We start from the raw sequence: 20302 nt of genomic DNA on the forward strand, positions 1-20302 counted from the left end.
GGAGGTATAAAAGGTGAATCGCGACAAGAATGTGGTAAAAAATCTGGCTGTTTGAAAGGAGACCATATATACATTGGCCAATTCTTTTTTTCAGGCAACACCGCAAATCCTCTGGGAATCAGGTAATACTGAACAGGGAATGACAGAACTCTTTGACAAACAACGTTTACACCATGAACTGTATCTGTTGTGTTAATATTGTATCTTACTTAGCATAAACCATGTATGTACTAAGGTGCTGTAGCTTAGCATAAACCATGTATTACGGTGCTGTATCGTAGCATAAACCATGTATGTATTATGGTGCTGTATGTTAGCATAAACCATGTATTTATTATGGTGCTGTAGCTTAGCATAAACCATGTATTTATTATGGTGCTGTATCTTAGCATAAACCATGTATGTACTATGGTGCTGTATCTTAGCATAAACCATGTATGTATTATGGTGCTGTATCTTAGCATAAACCATGTATGTATTATGGTGCTGTATCTTAGCATAAACCATGTATGTATTATGGTGCTGTATCGTAGCATAAACCATGTATGTACTATGGTGCTGTATCGTAGCATAAACCATGTATTATGGTGCTGTATCTTAGCATAAACCATGTATTATGGTGCTGTAGCTTAGCATAAACCATGTATTATGGTGCTGTATCGTAGCATAAACCATGTATTATGGTGCTGTATCTTAGCCTAAACCATGTATTATGGTGCTGTATCTTAGCATAAACCATGTATTATGGTGCTGTATCGTAGCATAAACCATGTATTATGGTACTGTATCTTAGCATAAACCATGTATGTATTATGGTGCTGTATCTTAGCATAAACCATGTATGTACTATGGTGCTGAATCTTAGCATAAACCATGTATGTACTATGGTGCTGAATCTTAGCATAAACCATGTATGTACTATGGTGCTGTATCTTAGCATAAACCATGTATGTATTATGGTACTGTATCTTAGCATAAACCATGTATGTACTATGGTGCTGAATCTTAGCATAAACCATGTATGTATTATGGTGCTGTATCTTAGCATAAACCATGTATGTATTATGGTGCTGTATCTTAGCATAAACCATGTATGTACTATGGTGCTGTATCGTAGCATAAACCATGTATTATGGTGCTGTATCTTAGCATAAACCATGTATTATGGTGCTGTAGCTTAGCATAAACCATGTATGTATTATGGTCCTGTATCTTAGCATAAACCATGTATGTATTATGGTGCTGTATCTTAGCATAAACCATGTATGTATTATGGTGCTGTATCTTAGCATAAACCATGTATTATGGTGCTGTATCTTAGCATAAACCATGTATTATGGTGCTGTATCTTAGCATAAACCATGTATGTACTATGGTGCTGTATCTTAGCATAAACCATGTATGTATTATGGTGCTGTAGCTTAGCATAAACCATGTATGTATTATGGTGCTGTATCTTAGCATAAACCATGGATGTATTATGGTGCTGTATCGTAGCATAAACCATGTATTATGGTGCTGTATCTTAGCATAAACCATGTATGTATTATGGTGCTGTATCTTAGCATAAACCATGTATGTATTATGGTGCTGTATCTTAGCATAAACCATGTATTACGGTGCTGTATCGTAGCATAAACCATGTATTATGGTGCTGCATCTTAGCATAAACCATGTATTATGGTGCTGTATCTTAGCATAAACCATGTATGTACTATGGTGCTGTATCTTAGCATAAACCATGTATTATGGTGCTGTATCTTAGCATAAACCATGTATGTATTATGGTGCTGTATCTTAGCATAAACCATGTATTATGGTGCTGTATCTTAGCATAAACCATGTATTATGGTGCTGTATCGTAGCATAAACCATGTATTATGGTGCTGTATCGTAGCATAAACCATGTATGTATTATGGTGCTGTATCTTAGCATAAACCATGTATTATGGTGCTGTATCGTAGCATAAACCATGTATTATGGTGCTGTATCGTAGCATAAACCATGTATGTATTATGGTGCTGTATCTTAGCATAAACCATGTATGTATTATGGTGCTGTAGCATAGCATAAACCATGTATTATGGTGCTGTATCGTAGCATAAACCATGTATTATGGTGCTGTATCGTAGCATAAACCATGTATTATGGTGCTGTATCTTAGCATAAACCATGTATGTATTATGGTGCTGTATCGTAGCATAAACCATGTATGTATTATGGTGCTGTATCGTAGCATAAACCATGTATGTATTATGGTGCTGTATCGTAGCATAAACCATGTATGTATTATGGTGCTGTATCGTAGCATAAACCATGTATTATGGTGCTGTATCGTAGCATAAACCATGTATGTATTATGGTGCTGTATCTTAGCATAAACCATGTATTATGGTGCTGTATCGTAGCATAAACCATGTATTATGGTGCTGTATCGTAGCATAAACCATGTATTATGGTGCTGTATCTTAGCATAAACCATGTATGTATTATGGTGCTGTATCTTAGCATAAACCATGTATGTATTATGGTGCTGTATCTTACTTGGCGTAGGCCTTCTCCAGCAGGGCGCTCCAGAACTCATTGCCCTCGGCTGAGTGAACAAACAGCAGCTTTCCATCCTTCGTTGGCAGCCGGTCATCAATCACCACATCCACCCACTCACCAAACTGCCAGAACTGAAGAGGACCACAACAGACAACATTCAACATTGCATTCCAGAACATGAGAATGGTTACATTCCAGAACTCTTTGCAGAGAATGGTGCTGGAGGGAAAAGTGGCTGTTTTACAGGCTCCTGACCAATTGTGCTATTTTGTATATGTTCTTGCACTGATCGGAACTTTTTTTGTACATAATGTTTCCGCCATCGTTTCCAATGACCGAAAAGAGCTTCTGGACATCAGAACAGCGATCATTAACCTCGATTTGGACGAGGACTACTTCAATGAGTCAGAGGCGAAAGACATATGGATTATCCTGGACCAGGTCCAAATCCCAGACACTTGAAGAAGGAGAAGACGGCTCTATATTTTTCGTAGATGTCTATTTACCACCACAAACCAATGCTTACACTAAGACCACACAGTTGTATAGGGCCATAAGTAAACAAGAAAATGCTCACCCAGAGGTGGCGCTCCTAGTAGCCAGTGACTTTAATGCAGGAAAACTGAAATCCGTTTGACCTAATTTCTACCAGCATCTCACCTGTGCAACTAGTGGCGAAAAAACTCTAGCTCACCTTTACTCCACACACAGAGACCCATACAAAGCTCTCCCTCGCCCTCCATTTGGCAAATCTGACCATAACTCCCATCCTCCTGATTCCTGCTTACAAGCAAAAAGTCAAACAGGAAGTACCAGTGATGCACTCAATACGGAAGTGGTCCGATGAAGCGGATGCTACGCTACAGGACTGTTTCTCTAGCACAGACTGGAATATGTTCCGGGATTCTTCTGATGGCATTGAGGAGTTTACCACATCAGTCACTGGCTTCATTAAAAAGTGTATCGTACGTACATATCCAAAATAGAAGCCATGGATTACGGGCAACATCCGCACCGAGCTAAAGATTAGAGCTACCGCTTTCAAGGAGCAGGACACTAATTTGGACGCTTATAAAGAAATCCCGCTATGCCCTCAGACGAACCATCAAACATGCAAAGAGTCAATACAGGACCAAGATTGAATCCTACTACACCGGCTCTGATGCTTGTCCGATGTGGCAGGGCTTGCAAACTATCACAGATTACAAAGGGAAACCCAGCCGTGAGCTGCCGAGTGACGCGAGCCTACCAGACGAGCTAAATACCTTCTATGCTCGCTTCAAGGCTAGCAACACTGAACCATGCATGAGATCACCAGCTGTTCTGAACGACTGTGTGATCACGCTCTCCGTTGTCGATGTAAGTAAGACCTTTAAACAGGTTAACCTTCACAAGGCCGCAGGGCCAGACAGATTACCAGGAAACGTACTCAGAGCATGTGCTGACCAGCTAGCAAGTGACTTCACTGACATTTTCAACCTCTCCCTGACCCAGTCTGTAACACCTACATGTTTCAAGCAGACCACCATAGTCCCTGTTCCCAAGAATGCCAAGGTAACCTGTCTAAATAACTACAGCCCCGTAGCACTCACATCTGTAGCCATGAAATGCTTTGAAAGGCTGGTCATGGCTCACATCAACACCATCATCCCAGACACCCTGGACCCACTCCAATTCACATACTGCCCCAACAGATCCACAGATGACCCAATCTCTATTGCACTCCACACTGCCCTTTCCCACCTGGACAAATGGAACACCCACGTGTGAATGCTGTTTATTGACTACAGCTCAGCGTTCAACACCATAGTGCCCTCCAAGCTCATCACTAAGCTAAGGACCCTGGGAATAAACACCTCCCTCTGCAACTGGATCCTGGACTTCCTGATGGGCTGCCCCAGGTGGTGAGGGTAGGCAACAACACTTTCCGCCACGCTAACCATCAACACGGGGGCCCCTCAGGGATGCGTGCTTAGTCCGCTCTTGTACTCCCTGTTCACCCACGACTGCGATGCTGCGCACGACTCCAACACCAACATGAAGTTTGCTGACGACACAACAGTGGTAGGCCTGATCACTGACGACGATGAGACAGCCTATAGGGAGGAGGTCAGAGACCTGGCCGTGTGATTCCAGGACAACAACCTCTCCCTCAACGTCAGCAAGACAAAGGAGCTGATCGAGGACTACAGGAAACGGAAGGCTGAGCACCCCCCACCCACATCGACGGGGCTGTAGTGGTGCAAGTCGAGAGTTTCAAATTCCTCTGTGTGCACATCACTAAGGAATTAACATGGTCCACACACACCAACACAGTCATGAAGAGGGCACGACAATGCCTCTTCCCCCTCAGGAGGCTGAAAAGATTCGGCATGTGCCCTCAGGTCCTCAAACAGTTATACAGCTGCACCATTGAGAGTATCTTGACTGGCTACATCACTGCTTGGTATGGCAACTGCTTGGAATCTGACCGCAATGCCCTACAGAGGGTAGTGCGTACGGCCCAGTACATCACTGGGGCCAAGCTTCCTGCCATCCAGGACCTCTATACCAGGCGGTGTCAGAGGAAGGCCCTAAAAATTGTCAAAGACTCCAGCCACCCAAGTCATAGACTGTTCTCTCTGCTACCGCACGGCAAGTGGTACCGATGCACCAAGTTTGGAATCAACAGGACCCTGAACAGCTTCTACCCCAAGCCATAAGACTACTAAATAGTTAGTTAAATAGATAAAGCTGCAATATATAACTTTTCGGGCGACCTGACCAAATTCACATAGAAATGTGAGTTATAGATCTGTAATTCTCATTGAAAGCAAGTCTAAGAAGCAGTAGATCTGTTCTATGTGCGCTATTTTTATGTTTCCCATTCTTATGTTTCATTTTTGCGTCTTTTACTTTAAAGTTTTGTACACCAGCTTCAAACACCTGAAAATACAATATTTTTGGTTATGGAAAATATATTCCACAGCGGTTTAGATGGTACAATGATTCTCTAAGCTATACTGGCTTGTTTTGTCACATAAACTGAAACTAGGCAAACTATTAGAATTTTAGCAACCAGGAAATGACAGAGCGTTTTCTGCATTGTGCATCTTTAAACAAGATTCTCTGGTCTGATGAAACCAAGATTGAACTCTTTGGCTGATTGCCCTGACTGATCATAATTAAAACATAAGTGGAAATGATCCTCCTAAAATGACAACTCGTGTTAGTGTGAATAGGCACATATCCAAATACAGCCAGTTCCATACTGAGCAGCACCAGTTGTTGAAACCTGAAGCTGCAAACGGATTCTCAAATTTTTTTCTCTCTAAAGTGACAGGTACATCCCTGTCAACGATTGGCGTAAGAATTGGTTGGAGGCAGTTTCTATTAGATTCATGATGGGGAATGTGTGAGTGCATTAAAACCAGATCCCTCTGTTCCTCATTCTGAATGACTGTGGTGTCCTCCTCTCCTCTGTGCTAACCCAAAGTTTCCCACAGCACACCTCTCACTAGGGCCTCCCACCCTAACACAATGGAAACCTCCAGAACTTAATGGTACATCCCTTAGCTTACACACCTGATAAGGAATGGTCGTGTCCAGAATCAACCTTGATATCCACTAGTGTCTAGGGTGGTATGGGTTTAGGGATTGTTTCTAGTGTCTAGGGTGGTAGGGGTTAAGGGATTGTTTCTAGTGTCTAGGGTGGTAGGGGTTTAGGGATTGTTTCTAGTGTCTAGGGTGGTAGGGGTTAAGGGATTGTTTCTAGTGTCTAGGGTGGTAGGGGTTTAGGGATTGTTTCTAGTGTCTAGGGTGGTAGGGGTTAAGGGATTGTTTCTAGTGTCTAGGGTGGTAGGGGTTTAGGGATTGTTTCTAGTGTCTAGGGTGGTAGGGGGTTAAGGGATTGTTTCAAGTGTCTAGGGGTGGTAGGGGTTTAGGGATTGTTTCTAGTGTCTAGGGTGGTAGGGGTTAAGGGATTGTTTCAAGTGTCTAGGGTGGTAGGGGTTTAGGGATTGTTTCTAGTGTCTAGGGTGGTAGGGGTTAAGGGATTGTTTCTAGTGTCTAGGGTGGTAGGGGTTAAGGGATTGTTTCTAGTGTCTAGGGTGGTAGGGGTTTAGGGATTGTTTCTAGTGTCTAGGGTGGTAGGGGGTTTAGGGATTGTTTCTAGTGTCTAGGGTGGTAGGGGGTTTAGGGATTGTTTCTAGTGTCTAGGGTGGTAGGTGTTTAGGGATTGTTTCTAGTGTCTAGGGTGGTAGGGGTTTAGGGATTGTTTCTAGTGTCTAGGGTGGTAGGGGTTTAGGGATTGTTTCTAGTGTCTAGGGTGGTAGGGGTTTAGGGATTGTTTCTAGTGTCTAGGGTGGTAGGTGTTTAGGGATTGTTTCTAGTGTCTAGGGTGGTAGGGTGTTAAGGGATTGTTTCTAGTGTCTAGGGTGGTAGGGGGTTAAGGGATTGTTTCTAGTGTCTAGGGTGGTAGGGGTTAAGGGATTGTTTCTAGTGTCTAGGGTGGTAGGGGTTTAGGGATTGTTTCTAGTGTCTAGGGTGGTAGGGGTTAAGGGATTGTTTCTAGTGTCTAGGGTGGTAGGGGTTGAGGGATTGTTTCTAGTGTCTAGGGTGGTAGGGGTTAAGGGATTGTTTCTAGTGTCTAGGGTGGTAGGGGTTAAGGGATTGTTTCTAGTGTCTAGGGTGGTAGGTGTTAAGGGATTGTTTCTAGTGTCTAGGGTGGTAGGGGTTTAGGGATTGTTTCTAGACAAGGCTGATATGTGTAAGAGAAAAGAAAGTGGTCAAGAATCTGGAACAATCTGGAACATAGCATGGCGTCAGCTAGACTGGATGCTGTGAGAGATTTAAGGCTACCTGACAGGCTCACTGTTGAACTCGTCATCTTTCTTCTCCAATCAGGAGGACATAAAACAATATAGAGGTAAGATGGATATATGCTTTTATATATTAATGCAAAATTCTGTTATTTTTAAAAAGATTTCTCAGAAGAACAAGTGTATCTCTGTGAAATTTCAACCGAGCACTGAGCTTTTTAATTTTCAAAACCTTTTACATTTAATTCAGCTGATGTCATGTTACTTTTTTGCTTTTTGCAACCAGCGGAAAATAACTTAGCAGAAAGCCACCACACCATTTGAAATCCTCATGAGCACAGCAACAGTGTTTACCGCGCTGTCCGTGGTGCTGAAGCGGCAAAAATAATTAGACTCTTCTAGTTTCTTACTTGAAATCCCTCATTTGTTTAGGAAAAACATTCCCTATTCCCTCAACCCCTCGCTCTCTTTACGTGACACACGTATGCATCGCATGCACCTGACCTGTAGCATATCATAATAATCACGTCAATAAATTGGTTATAACCAACTCCAACACCGCTACACGGTATAATGGACGCAGAGGACGTGACTTTGTTTACTGGACCAACATAGGAACAGCTCTAGTAGGGATGCGTGTTCTGTTTGTCGAGACTAACACAGTCTATTATTGTGGTGTTGAATACAAGCCATGATATTGAAGTGCCTGAAGTCGGTATGCTTTGTTCATTGGTTGTGTGGTGCATTGGCACAGAAACCTGTCGGTGGAAAATTCGTTGCGTATATTTTATATAATTATAAATATGGTATCAAAATGTAGAAATTCTGATTTCGCCCTAGCTGATCATTGATCATAGTGTAATAAAACATGCGGGAAGAGGTCGGAGAACCCGCAACTCTTCTGGCTCGTAGCTCTGTGTGACATTGACTGTTGCCACAAAAAACATGCTGAAGTGACGAAGTCCAGATCAACATTTATAAACACACCCACTACAGTTATTGTTATGTTTGGTGGTGTAGTATCGCGTCAATGCTGGTAATTATTGCTGTCAAACAAAGAGTCCGCTTAGGCTGTACTTTGATTATAAGTTTTATTTATATCACAAGATGTCAGCATAAGTTTACAGACCCTGCAGGGCTGGAGAACAGTGTCCAAAGATAATCTGTCTGTTGAACTGTTCTAACCCCTTCTTTGTCTAGCCTATACTTATAAGATATGCAAAAATATGGGTTGCTCCCTCTGCTGTCCAATCACCTGTCTCCCCTGGGGCGTCACCCTAAAAACGGCTCTTTTGGAACTAAAATAAACATCCCCCCCAGGTTCCACTAGAATAGTCATAATCTTAATACACTACAGTGGTAAACATTATTCTCAGTTAATTCTGAGGGGGAGGGTGTTCAATTAATTTTTACAATACAAGGGGAGGGTCATGTGGAAATATTTGTAATGTTGGGGAGGGAGGTGCATTTTTTAAAATGACACCTTGAGTTGAACCAGCCCCTCTCCCCTAGTTAATTTAGGTCTGTCCCTTAGGTTATGAAATCCTACTTTTTGGATATAATGTTAATTAAATGTTAGACAAAGACCCCACTGAATGATTCAGAACATGAAGATTCATATTGGTCTTGGTAAAATGTATTTTGTAACATAAGGAAGTGAAATGTCATCACCAAAGTGCGTTTTCGCCCACTCTGGGCAGAGTTGGTAGGTAGCCCTTCTCTCAGTTTAACCCAATGGCCCATCTGGATGGGGGAAAAAACTTCCAGAACTGTGCATCCTTTACACAGGGTTGCTGGTAGCGTAACCTGTAATCAGTTAGATGTCATCTGATTACAAAAAAATAAAACTGTAATCAGTTATGTTACCAGCAAAAATATTGTAATCAGATTACAGATACTTCAATCAAAAGTGACTGAACGTTATCAGATTACGTTGCCGAGTTTGGATAATCCAAAAAATGACGTTACTGGTTGTCTCACATACAGGGGGCGTATTACGTGTCTGAGAGAAGATACGGCCTCCTAATTGCGTCTTTGACAGAGGTACCGCATTGTGTTGCGCGCGAACCACGGCCACTTCATGTGTCGCATAGTTGTGTCACATAGTTGTTATTCTAACACCACAGACATGAGACAACATAAGGGCTTGAGTTATGGTAGCCTCGACCCCAGCCGTTCTATGTTTTCTCCAGAAGGAGAATAAGGTGTGACATCTGGCAGGGTTAATTTAACCTGTATAGTCACATTATATACTGTATACTTGGACTATATACAATATGTCTGCGCTCCGAATGGCACTATTTATTTCATAGCAGTGGTATTCAAAGTCGGGGGAAACTGCAGTGGGGTTGCCAACATTGTAAAAAAATAATAATAATTTTTAAACTTCACATTTTAGGAACAGAAAATTCAGAGTATATATTATTGTCTGGGAAAGATAATTTTGAGAAAGATCATAATAAATAAATACATATGGAGTAAATGCATTTATTGGTTTATTTTCATTATGATAAGAGATGAAAATGCAATGAATTTAAGGTTATTTGTTGATGTAAAAAATTATGGATTTTAAGGTTGTGTCAATAGATTTGGGGTGGGGTGGGGTCACGAGAAGTTCATGGGGGAAAAATGGGGTCCCCAGGCATTCTGGTGGATCCCCGCTGACAAAGTTTGAATACGACTGCTTTATCGTGAACTACTTTGGACCAGAGCCTAATCAAAATTTGTGCATAGGCTGCCATTTTATGATCCGGCCTGTGACTCTAGAACGTGAGCCTATCTCTACCTGGAAGTGAAAGATCCCAGCGTACTCTCCAGGTCCAAAGCCTTGTCCTTCAGGAACGACCCGGGCCATCACATCTTCATTCAGGGTCAGAGAGGCGATGGCTGCCAGGAGCCAGCAGTCACCTGGAGAGAACAGAGAAGAGACACATGTTTGTTGTGCGTGTGCGTGTGTGTGTGTGTGTGTGTGCGTGCGTGCGTGCGTGCGGCGTGCGTGTGTGTGTGCGTGCGTGTGTGTGTGTGTGTATGTGTGTGTGTGTCTAAAGATGAGTTATGAAAAAAATTAGTCAACTGATCAAAACATCTCCCTCTGGGCGGGCCCCATCCCTACCCTGGTTAAACCAGACTTAACTGCCGTGTTTATGGTGAGCGAGTGAGGTGTTCATTCGGGTTTAACTGGTTTAGTCGACCACGGCCATTGCTCTTTCTGACTCACGCTTTAGAATATGCAGTTTGACATACACACCAGGGCGCCGCTATTTACTGTCAGCTAACACATGACTGGTTAGAGCACAGTGCACTAGTCTACACTGCTCTGGGCAACTGTTTTGCTTTGTACCAGCCCAGGGACGGCTTGTTCAATAGGGCGATATGGGCGACGCACTGCCAAACGGGAAAAGGAAGGGATTTTTTTTCTAATCAATTATATCACGGCAACAGCAGTTATCAGTGTTCACGTCTGATCTGCCAGCCACTAAATGTCAAATCAGGCTAAAGTCGTGCTTCAAATGGCCCCGCCCGTTTTTGGGGCGATTTCAGTCAAGTTGAAAATCGCCCAGAAGTCTCTCATAGCCTGTCATGTAAAATCTATTTTTTTCACATTTCAAAGCTTTCAATACATTCTCTATGGGTGTCTGTGGGCTTGCACTTACGTGCTTTCGTCATACGTGACGTAACGTTGAACGTAACTAAGACAATGGCGGCTAGAAGCGTCTCTGTTGCGACCTGCAGTGCGGCGTTATTTTATGTTTTTAATTTGTAGACTTAGTTTACAAACATTCTGCCAACCATGGATTTCCAGTGGTTGGTTTTGGACTGATCTTGTTGATCGTGTACATACCCGCTACTGAACGGACTAAATAATGAAACGCTGCTGGCAGCTGAATCCCAATACAGCTGGGAGACTTGGCTGGATGAGTCCCCGGACAGAGAAGTGGAGCCGGCCACCTTCACCCTGGTCAGAGCGGACCGCGATCCTGGTAAGAGAGCGACTCTGTACCCCGACATTGAACTGCTTTCTGTGTCATTGCGACCTTACTATCAATTCAATTCAATTTAAGGGCTTTATTGGCATGGGAAACGTGTGTTAACATTGCCAAAGCAAGGGAAGTAGATAGTAAACAAAAGTGAAATAAACAATAAATATTAACAGTAAACATTACACTCAGAAGTTTCAAAAGAATAAAGACATTTCAAATGTCATATTATGTATATATACAGTGTTGTTACAATGTGCAAATAGTTAAAGTACAAATGGGAAAATAAATAAACATAAATATGGGTTGTATTTACAATGGTGTTTGTTCTTCACTGGTTGCCCTTTTCTTGTGGCAACAGGTCACAAATCTTGCAGCTGTGATGGCACACTGTGGTTTTTCACCCAGTAGATAAGGGAGTTTATCAAAATTGGGTTTGTTTTCGAATTCTTTGTGGATCGCTGTAATCTGAGGGAAATATGTGTCTCTAATATGGTCATACATTTGGCAGGAGGTTAGGAAGTGCAGCTCAGTTTCCACCTCATTTTGTGGGCAGTGTGCACATAGCCTGTCTTCTCTTGAGAGCCAGGTCTGCCTACGGCGGCCTTTCTCAATAGCAAGGCTATGGTCACTGAGTCTGTACATAGTCAAAGCTTTCATTAAGTTTGGGTCAGTCACAGTGGTCAGGTATTCTGCCACTGTGTACTCTCTGTTTAGGGCCAAATAGCATTCTAGTTTGCTCTGTTTTTTTGTTTGTTCTTTCCAATGTGTCAAGTAATTCTCTTTTTGTTTTCTCATGATTTGGTTGGGTCTAATTGTGTTGTTGTTGTTGTTGTTGTTGTTGTTGTCCTGGGGCTGTGTGGGGTCTGTTTGTGTTTGTGAACAGAGGCCCAGGACAAGCTTACTTAGGGGACTCTTCTCCAAGTTCATCTCTCTGTAGGTGATGGCTTTGTTATGGAAGGTTTGGGAATCGCTTCCTTTTAAGTGGTTACTATCTGCCCCGTGAGTTCCCCCAATTGTTTGTTACCGTTGTGTACTGTTGATAATCACAAGTTTACTGGAGAACTGAGACCAAGTAGAGACTTTGGACAGGGTGGATATGGTATAATAAAGGCAGTTTATTCAGAGGTAAAGATATCTGGAATCGCGTGCACGGACTCGTGCACGTGTGTAGGTCACCTAAATCATCAGAAAAATTGCCCCTCCTGAGAATTTTTTCAGGAGCCGCCACTGTACCAGCCACACCCTCACAGCTCACTCACTCACTCCGCTCCTGTGGTGACTGAAAATGCAAAGCATTCTGTGAATAAAAATGTCCTTTATTCTCCGTGTTTAAAAGGTACCACGGGAGGATACAGCTCATCAACACCGAGGAGAAGGAGAAGATGACTTAACGGTTGAGGGCGGGGCTAGGGTCAGAGACTACACCTCCCATGAAGACTAAATGGACATTTCAAAGGAACAGCTGAGCTTTCCAGTAACTGGTTTTACTGGGACTTCAGGTAACACTTTACTTGGGATAGTCCAGCTTCTACCCCCCAGGCCATAAGACTCCTGAACAGCTAATCATGGCTACCCGGACTATTTGCACTGCCCCCCCCACCACATCTTTTTACGCTGCTGCTACTCTGTTAATTATTTATGCATAGTCACTTTAACTCTACCCACATGTACATATTACTTCAACTACCTCAACTAGCCGGTGCCCCCGCACATTGACTCTGCACCGGTACCCCCCTGTATATATAGCCTCCCTACTGTTATTTTATTTTACTTCTGCTCTTTTTTTCTCAACACTTTTTTGTTGTCGTTTTATTTTACTTTTTTATAAAAAAAATTAATGCACTGTTGGTTAAGGGCTGTAAGTAAGCATTTCACTGTAATGTCTGCACCTGTTGTATTCGGCGCATGTGGCCAATAACATTTGATTTGATTTGTAGATGCTCTACAGACCATCAGTAACATTTTCACTATCTACTAACCCTAACCCTTACCCTAACCTTAACCCTTATCCTAAGCCTAAACTTAACCCTAGCCCTTATCCTAAACCTTATCCTAACCGTAACCTTAACCCTAGCCCTTACCCTAACCTTAACCCTTATCCTAAGCCTAAACTTAACCCTAGCCCTTATCCTAAACCTTATCCTAACCGTAACCTTAACCCTAGCCCTTACCCTAACCTTAACCCTTATCCTAAACTTAACTCTAACCCTAGCCCTAACCTTAACCCTAGCCCTTATTCTAAACCTTATCCTAACCCTAACCTTAACCCTAACCCTTATTCTAAACCTTATCCTAACCCTAACCTTAACCCTAGCCCTTATTCTAAACCTTATCCTAACCCTAACCCTAGCCCTAACCTTAACCTTATCCTAACCTTAACCCTAGCCCTTATTCTAAACCTTATCCTAACCCTAACCTTAACCCTAACCCTTATTCTAAACCTTATCCTAACCCTAACCTTAACCCTAGCCCTTATTCTAAACCTTATCCTAACCCTAACCTTAACCCTAGCCCTTATTCTAAACCTTATCCTAACCTTAGCTAGCAGTTGCTTATCAACAGATAGTTTGTTGATAGTATGACCATCTGCAGAGCATCTCCAGATGGACTATCCAAACAAAGTGACCGGACTTCCTCCCAGCATGGTTACTGGATTGGTTTCCATATAAATCTATTCCTGTTGTTGATGTTTTATAATATTACACCTCGTTAGAACGATAACAACCTGACATGGAGGCTATTCGTTGGTAGTCTAGGAAAACAAATCCCCTCTGTAATAATTGGTTAAAGAAATAACTGTTTATGTTATTACATCAATCATATTCACTTTGACTACTATACCATCTCTTCCTCAAAGATGAAAACATGGATGCTGTTGCTAACTGGCCCCGTGGCTTTGATATGGTTCCTGTTCCTGTTTTGGTTCCTAATGTATGGGTAGACTTACCCAGACCTCCTAATATAAAGGCAGACTTATTCAGACCTCCTAATATAAAGGCAGACTTACCCAGACCTCCTAATATAAAGGCAGACTTACCCAGACCTCCTAATATAAAGGCAGACTTACCCAGGCCTCCTTGGCAGATGTCGGTTCTCGTTGCTCCACCAATGATGAACTCTGGGCTGGACACCAGTTCCTATTCAGGGAGGGATCAAAACACAAGTAAGAAAGATACCCTGAGAACTTCAATAAAGTGATACACTTGCTTTATTCAGGGAGCTAATGTCAGTTCACATGAGTTAGCCTAGACATGAGTTGATCTACTGCCAACACTACCACAGCCAAAACCTTTAGGATCGGATCAGATGACTAACATTGATTTAATCCAACATGTGAGTTGTTTTGGGTAGAAAATAAGAATGTGATGGATTTACACCGATTAGGGACACCAAAAAGGACAGCATCCGGACACGCCCATCTAAAAACTACTGACACTGGCTATAGCGATTTTTTTCCAGTGATAGGAAATGCACTTTTTAATAACACTTTGGTCTAGTGCAGTGAACTTCAATCATGCGTAAAATCAGTGAGTATAAGAGGCGCAGTAACTTACCCCAGGTCGCTTCCATTGCACACCTCTGGTTTTGGAAGTGTTCGGGCCAAGCTCTTTGAATCCGAGCGACTCAGGTGCAGCTGGAAAAGTGGAATCCGTAAATAGTGAACCTCTTTTCAGACACTCGCTCCTGAGAGATTGGAAGTCTTGGTTTAGGTACTTTGACGCGTTGGCATTAGTGCCAAACCCAGCGGCCAATGCCCTCTTCTTGGCCAACGTAGATGCCACCCCAGCCATTGTGTAAGTCTGCGTTGACACGGTGAAGAGGAAAAGCTTTAGGCTGCGTTTCACTGGTGAAAAAGTCAAATTAAATCCTTCTCCTCCGCCCCTGGATTTTCAGGCGTGGTGTGCATGTCAGTGCACGTTTTTTTGTTGTTGAAACAATGTTTACATAGATTTCTGTAACAGGAACAAATCAGGAACTGTTCCTTTCAGTCAACATTTACCAGTTTAAAAGTATTTAGTGTAAACTGTTTAAGCCTATACCTAAGGGGGCGAAGATCACCTACTCCAGATGTACACTAATCTCTTTGATCATCATATGGGTGGATGAATATAAAGTCTTGAGTCCATTCTCTAATCTATTCTATGCTATATGAACAAACAGGTAGACAGCCACAGGCGAGCGGTTGATGGCCGATAGATGGCGTTCTACCCCCTACGACTTGTGGACGTTCATGCCACATCTGGCCAACCTGTTGCAGTAACAAACGTCTACCAGCAGGGGTCATTAGCCATCAACCATTACTAGGCCTCAATGACAGCCAGGCGTTACAGTAGCGACCACCAGTGACTTCCACTTCCAAACATTCAAATATTGTCAAAATATTCAACTCAACAAATATAAAAACACATGACATGCCTGATAAAGAAAGGAACAACTTCCATAAATGAAAAGTTACGCTACCACAGTATGAGTCATAATACCCATAAAACCTAGCGGTCAGATACAGAAATGGTTCCAATCGTTTTTCCACCATTCAGTTTTCCCCATAGGGGATTTTAGAAACACTTCAAATAAGGGCTGTGTTTCGCGTAGGCTTACCCTGGGGTGACGTTTTGATAACCGTGTAAATCTCTCTCGGACAAGGTAACTTTTATCAATATATTTGCCTCTTCCCCCCCCCCCCCGAAAATGAAATGCAAATTAGCTGCTAATGAGCCATGATCTGGATGAGACTGCCGAATCGAGGCAAAGGTAAGAATCTCTGGATTAACCATCTAATGTTAGCTAAATTTAGTAAAGAATAAATTTGCTAACATTTTTTAAATTGACAATTCTGTGGACTGTCTTACGCAAGTTTTTAATTGACAGAATACCTGTTATCTAGCTAGCTAGCTCATGGTTAGCTAGCTAGTTAGCAACATTAGCCTGGCTAGATGAGCTGGCTATTTGTCTTCCCATTTAAATGCATGAGAAATTCATAGATGGACTGATTAGCATCTCTTGAGTCAACAGTGTGCTTACTTTAATGCAGGAAGACATTGATCTGTTTGCTGTTACCCTCTGGACAGCCGATCATTAGTATAGCTAGTAGGCGAGGTTATGGAACCATATTTAGTCCTACCTGCTATGGTGGGTTTTAAATGAATTAGTATTCACACGTTTGTTATTGAGATAGAATTACTGTCACGTTATTGATGCCAAATTGCAAACCTTATTTGCAACACAGGGTGGCACCTTAATTGGGGAGGACAGGCTCATAATAATGGCTGGGACGGAGTGAATGGAATGGTATCAAACGCATCACATACTTGTTTACCAGGTGTTTGATACCATTCCATTCAAGCCATTCCAGCCATTATTATGAGCCGTCCTCCTCTCACCAGCCTCCTGTGATTTGCACTTTGTCTAGTCCAGAACCAATGGGTGTACCTGAGTCTTCTCACCTCTCAGTTAGCTGTTTCAACCTGGAACACTATTCTGAGTCTCCTCACCTCTCAACTAGGTCAGCTGTTTCAACCTGGAACACTATTCTGAGTCTTCTCACCTCAACTAGGTCAGCTGTTTCAACCTGGAACACTATTCTGAGTCTCATCACCTCTCAACTAGGTCAGCTGTTTTCAACCTGGAACACTATTCTGAGTCTCCTCACCTCTCAACTAGGTCAGCTGTTTCAACCTGGAACACTATTCTGAGTCTCCTCACCTCTCAACTAGGTCAGCTGTTTCAACCTGGAACACTATTCTGAGTCTCCTCACCTCTCAACTAGGTCAGCTGTTTCAGCCTGGAACACTATTCTGAGTCTCCTCACCTCTCAACTAGGTCAGCTGTTTCAACCTGGAACACTATTCTGAGTCTCCTCACCTCTCAATTAGGTCAGCTGTTTCAACCCGGAACACTATTCTGAGTCTCCTCACCTCTCAACTAGGTCAGCTGTTTCAACCTGGAACACTATTCTGAGTCTACTCACCTCTCAATTAGGTCAGCTGTTTCAACCTGGAACACTATTCTGAGTCTCCTCACCTCTCAACTAGGTCAGCTGTTTCAACCTGGAACACTATTCTGAGTCTCCTCACCTCTCAGCTAGGTCAGCTTTTTCAACCTGGAACACTATTCTGAGTCTCATCACCTCTCAACTAGGTCAGCTTTTTCAACCTGGAACACTATTCTGAGTCTCCTCACCTCTCAACTAGGTCAGCTGTTTCAACCTGGAACACTATTCTGAGTCTCCTCACCTCTCAATTAGGTCAGCTGTTTCAACCTGGAACACTATTCTGAGTCTCCGCACCTCTCAACTAGGTCAGCTGTTTCAACCTGGAACACTATTCTGAGTCTCCTCACCTCTCAACTAGGTCAGCTGTTTCAACCTGGAACACTATTCTGAGTCTCATCACCTCTCAACTAGGTCAGCTGTTCAACCTGGAACACTATTCTGAGTCTCCTCACCTCTCAACTAGGTCAGCTGTTTCAACCTGGAACACTATTCTGAGTCTCCTCACCTCTCAACTAGGTCAGCTGTTTCAACCTGGAACACTATTCTGAGTCTCCTCACCTCTCAACTAGGTCAGCTGTTTCAACCTGGAACACTATTCTGAGTCTCCTCACCTCTCAACTAGGTCAGCTGTTTCAACCTGGAACACTATTCTGAGTCTCCTCACCTCTCATCTAGGTCAGCTGTTTCAACCTGGAACACTATTCTGAGTCTCCTCACCTCTCAACTATGTCAGCTGTTTCAACCTGGAACACTATTCTGAGTCTCCTCACCTCTCAACTACATTTTTTTATATTTACGTCATTTAGCAGACGCTCTTATCCAGAGCGACTTACAAATTGGTGCATTCACCTCATGATAGCCAGTGGGACAACAACTTTACAATTATTATTATTTTATTTTTGGGGGGGTGGGGTAAGGGGGGGTAGAAGGATTACTTTATCCTATCCCAGGTATTCCTTAAAGAGGTGGGGTTTCAAGTGTCTCCGGAAGGTGGTGAGTGACTCCGCTGTCCTGGCGTCGTGAGGGAGCTTGTTCCACCATTGGGGTGCCAGAGCAGCGAATAGCTTTGACTGGCCTGAGCAGGAACTATGCTTCCGTAGAGGTAGGGGGGCCAGCAGGCCAGAGGTGGATGAACGCAATGCCCTCGTTTGGGTTTAGGGACTAATCAGAACCTGAAGGTACGGAGGTGCCGTTCCCCTCACAGCTCCGTAGGCAAGCACCATGGTCTTGTAGCAGATGCGAGCTTCAACTGGAAGCCAGTGGAGTGTGCGGAGGAGCGGGGTGACGTGAGAGAACTTGGGAAGGTTGAACACCAGACGGGCTGCAGCGTTCTGGATGAGTTGTAGGGGTTTAATGGCACAGGCAGGGAGCCCAGCCAACAGCGAGTTGCAGTGATCCAGACGGGAGATGACAAGTGCCTGGATTAGGACCTGTGCCGCTTCCTGTGTAAGGCAGGGTCGTACTCTGCAAATGTTGTAGAGCATGAACCTACAGGATCGGGTCACCGCCTTGATGTTAGCGGAGAACGACAGGGTGTTGTCCAGGGTCACGCCAAGGGTCTTTGCACTCTGGGAGGAGGACACAACAGAGTTGTCAACCGTGATGGCAAGATCATGGAACGGGCAGTCCTTCCCCGGGAGGAAGAGCAGCTCCGTCTTGCCGAGGTTCATCTTGAGGTGGTGATCCGTCATCCACACTGATATGTCTGCCAGACATGCAGAGATGCGATTCGCCACCTGGTTATCAGAAGGGGGAAAGGAGAAGATTAATTGTGTGTCGTCTGCGTAGCAACGATAGGAGAGGTCAGCTGTTTCAACCTGGAACACTATTCTCCTGCTTTGGTCTAGTTCAGTCATTGCAGGAGTGTGTGCAGGGTTTTGTCCCGGCCCAGCTCTAACACCTGACTTAAATAATAAACATAACGAATCACTGTGATAGGCTATTATTTGTAATCAGGTATGAGCTGATGGGGCACTCACTAACTGTAAGTTGCTCTGGATAAGAGCGTCTGCTAAATGACTAAAATGTAATTATTCTGTACTATGGGTAGTGTTGGGGAAGGATTCATTTCGATGGTAGACTGCAGCCAAGGCAGCACTGGTCCACAGCTGCCCTGTCAGTCAGGTGAGTAGTATTGGTTGGTACTGTATGGGCCTTTAGGTTCCTCTCTGTATGTAGGCTATCGGACTGGCCTGTGTGGTAGTCTTTCATATGTGTAGTAGTTTGTTGCATCGTATTGCTTAGTTTTACCATTTGTGTCAACTTTGAATTCAATCTAAGCCACATAATGTTAACTTCCTCCATGTTGTACTTGACCTTTTTATAGATGCAGACCCAAAGACATTCAAGCAGCATTTTGAGAGCAAGCATCCCATGTCTCCAATGGTCCCAGTACTGGTTGATGTTCAGGCCTAAGTAACCACACACACAAATGCACCTACAGCTGCGGTAAGATTCTTCCATCATTCACACACACTAGGCATAGTGTAAACCACCATGTTGTCAACAAAATGGTGTCCTGAATGCTTAAGTTGTATTGTGTATGGCTCAATTTGTGGAAATGCTGTGATCAGTCATCGTCGTTAATGTTGCGATTCACAGACACACGATGACCACGATTTGAATGCTGCCACTGAGACGGAATGACTTCGAGAGACGCTGAGACCCCGAGTATGACTGGACATGCAGTGTTGTAAAGTACATAAGTAAAAATACTTTAAAGTACTACTTAAGTAGTTTTTTGGGCTCTGTACTTCACTATTTATATTTTTGACTACTTTTACTTTTACTTCACTACATTCCTAAATAAAATAATGTACTTTTTACTCCATATATTTTCCCTGACACCCAAAAGTACTTGTTACATTTTGACAGGAAAATGGTCAAATTCATGCACTTATCAAGAGAACATCCCTGGTCATCCCTATTGCCTCTGATCTGGCGGACTCACTAAACACAAATCAAATCAAAATGTTATTTGTCA

General features: G+C 43.1%; 1 protein-coding gene and 1 long non-coding RNA gene across 2 annotated transcripts in view; one reads left to right on the forward strand and one right to left on the reverse strand.

The window, feature by feature from the left end:
- Positions 1–15209, reverse strand: part of LOC121580650 (calpain-2 catalytic subunit) — a 44042-nt gene extending 28833 nt beyond the window's left edge. The window contains exons 1-4 of the mRNA XM_045224594.1: positions 14882–15209; positions 14395–14464; positions 10133–10254; positions 2546–2679 (exon numbers count right to left, since the gene is read on the reverse strand). Of these exons, the coding sequence (XP_045080529.1) occupies positions 2546–2679; positions 10133–10254; positions 14395–14464; positions 14882–15118 (563 nt within the window). The 5' untranslated portion in view covers positions 15119–15209. The remainder of the gene's footprint in view (positions 1–2545; positions 2680–10132; positions 10255–14394; positions 14465–14881) is intronic.
- A 4158-nt stretch (positions 15210–19367) lies between these two features.
- Positions 19368–20052, forward strand: LOC121580992. The gene is made up of 3 exons (XR_006003151.1): positions 19368–19443; positions 19646–19767; positions 19921–20052. It is a non-coding gene; the product is annotated as an uncharacterized LOC121580992 (long non-coding RNA).
- The last annotated feature ends 250 nt before the right edge of the window (positions 20053–20302 follow it).

The sequence above is a fragment of the Coregonus clupeaformis genome, chromosome 1 (assembly GCF_020615455.1).
Source record: "Coregonus clupeaformis isolate EN_2021a chromosome 1, ASM2061545v1, whole genome shotgun sequence".
Taxonomy (NCBI): domain Eukaryota; kingdom Metazoa; phylum Chordata; class Actinopteri; order Salmoniformes; family Salmonidae; genus Coregonus; species Coregonus clupeaformis.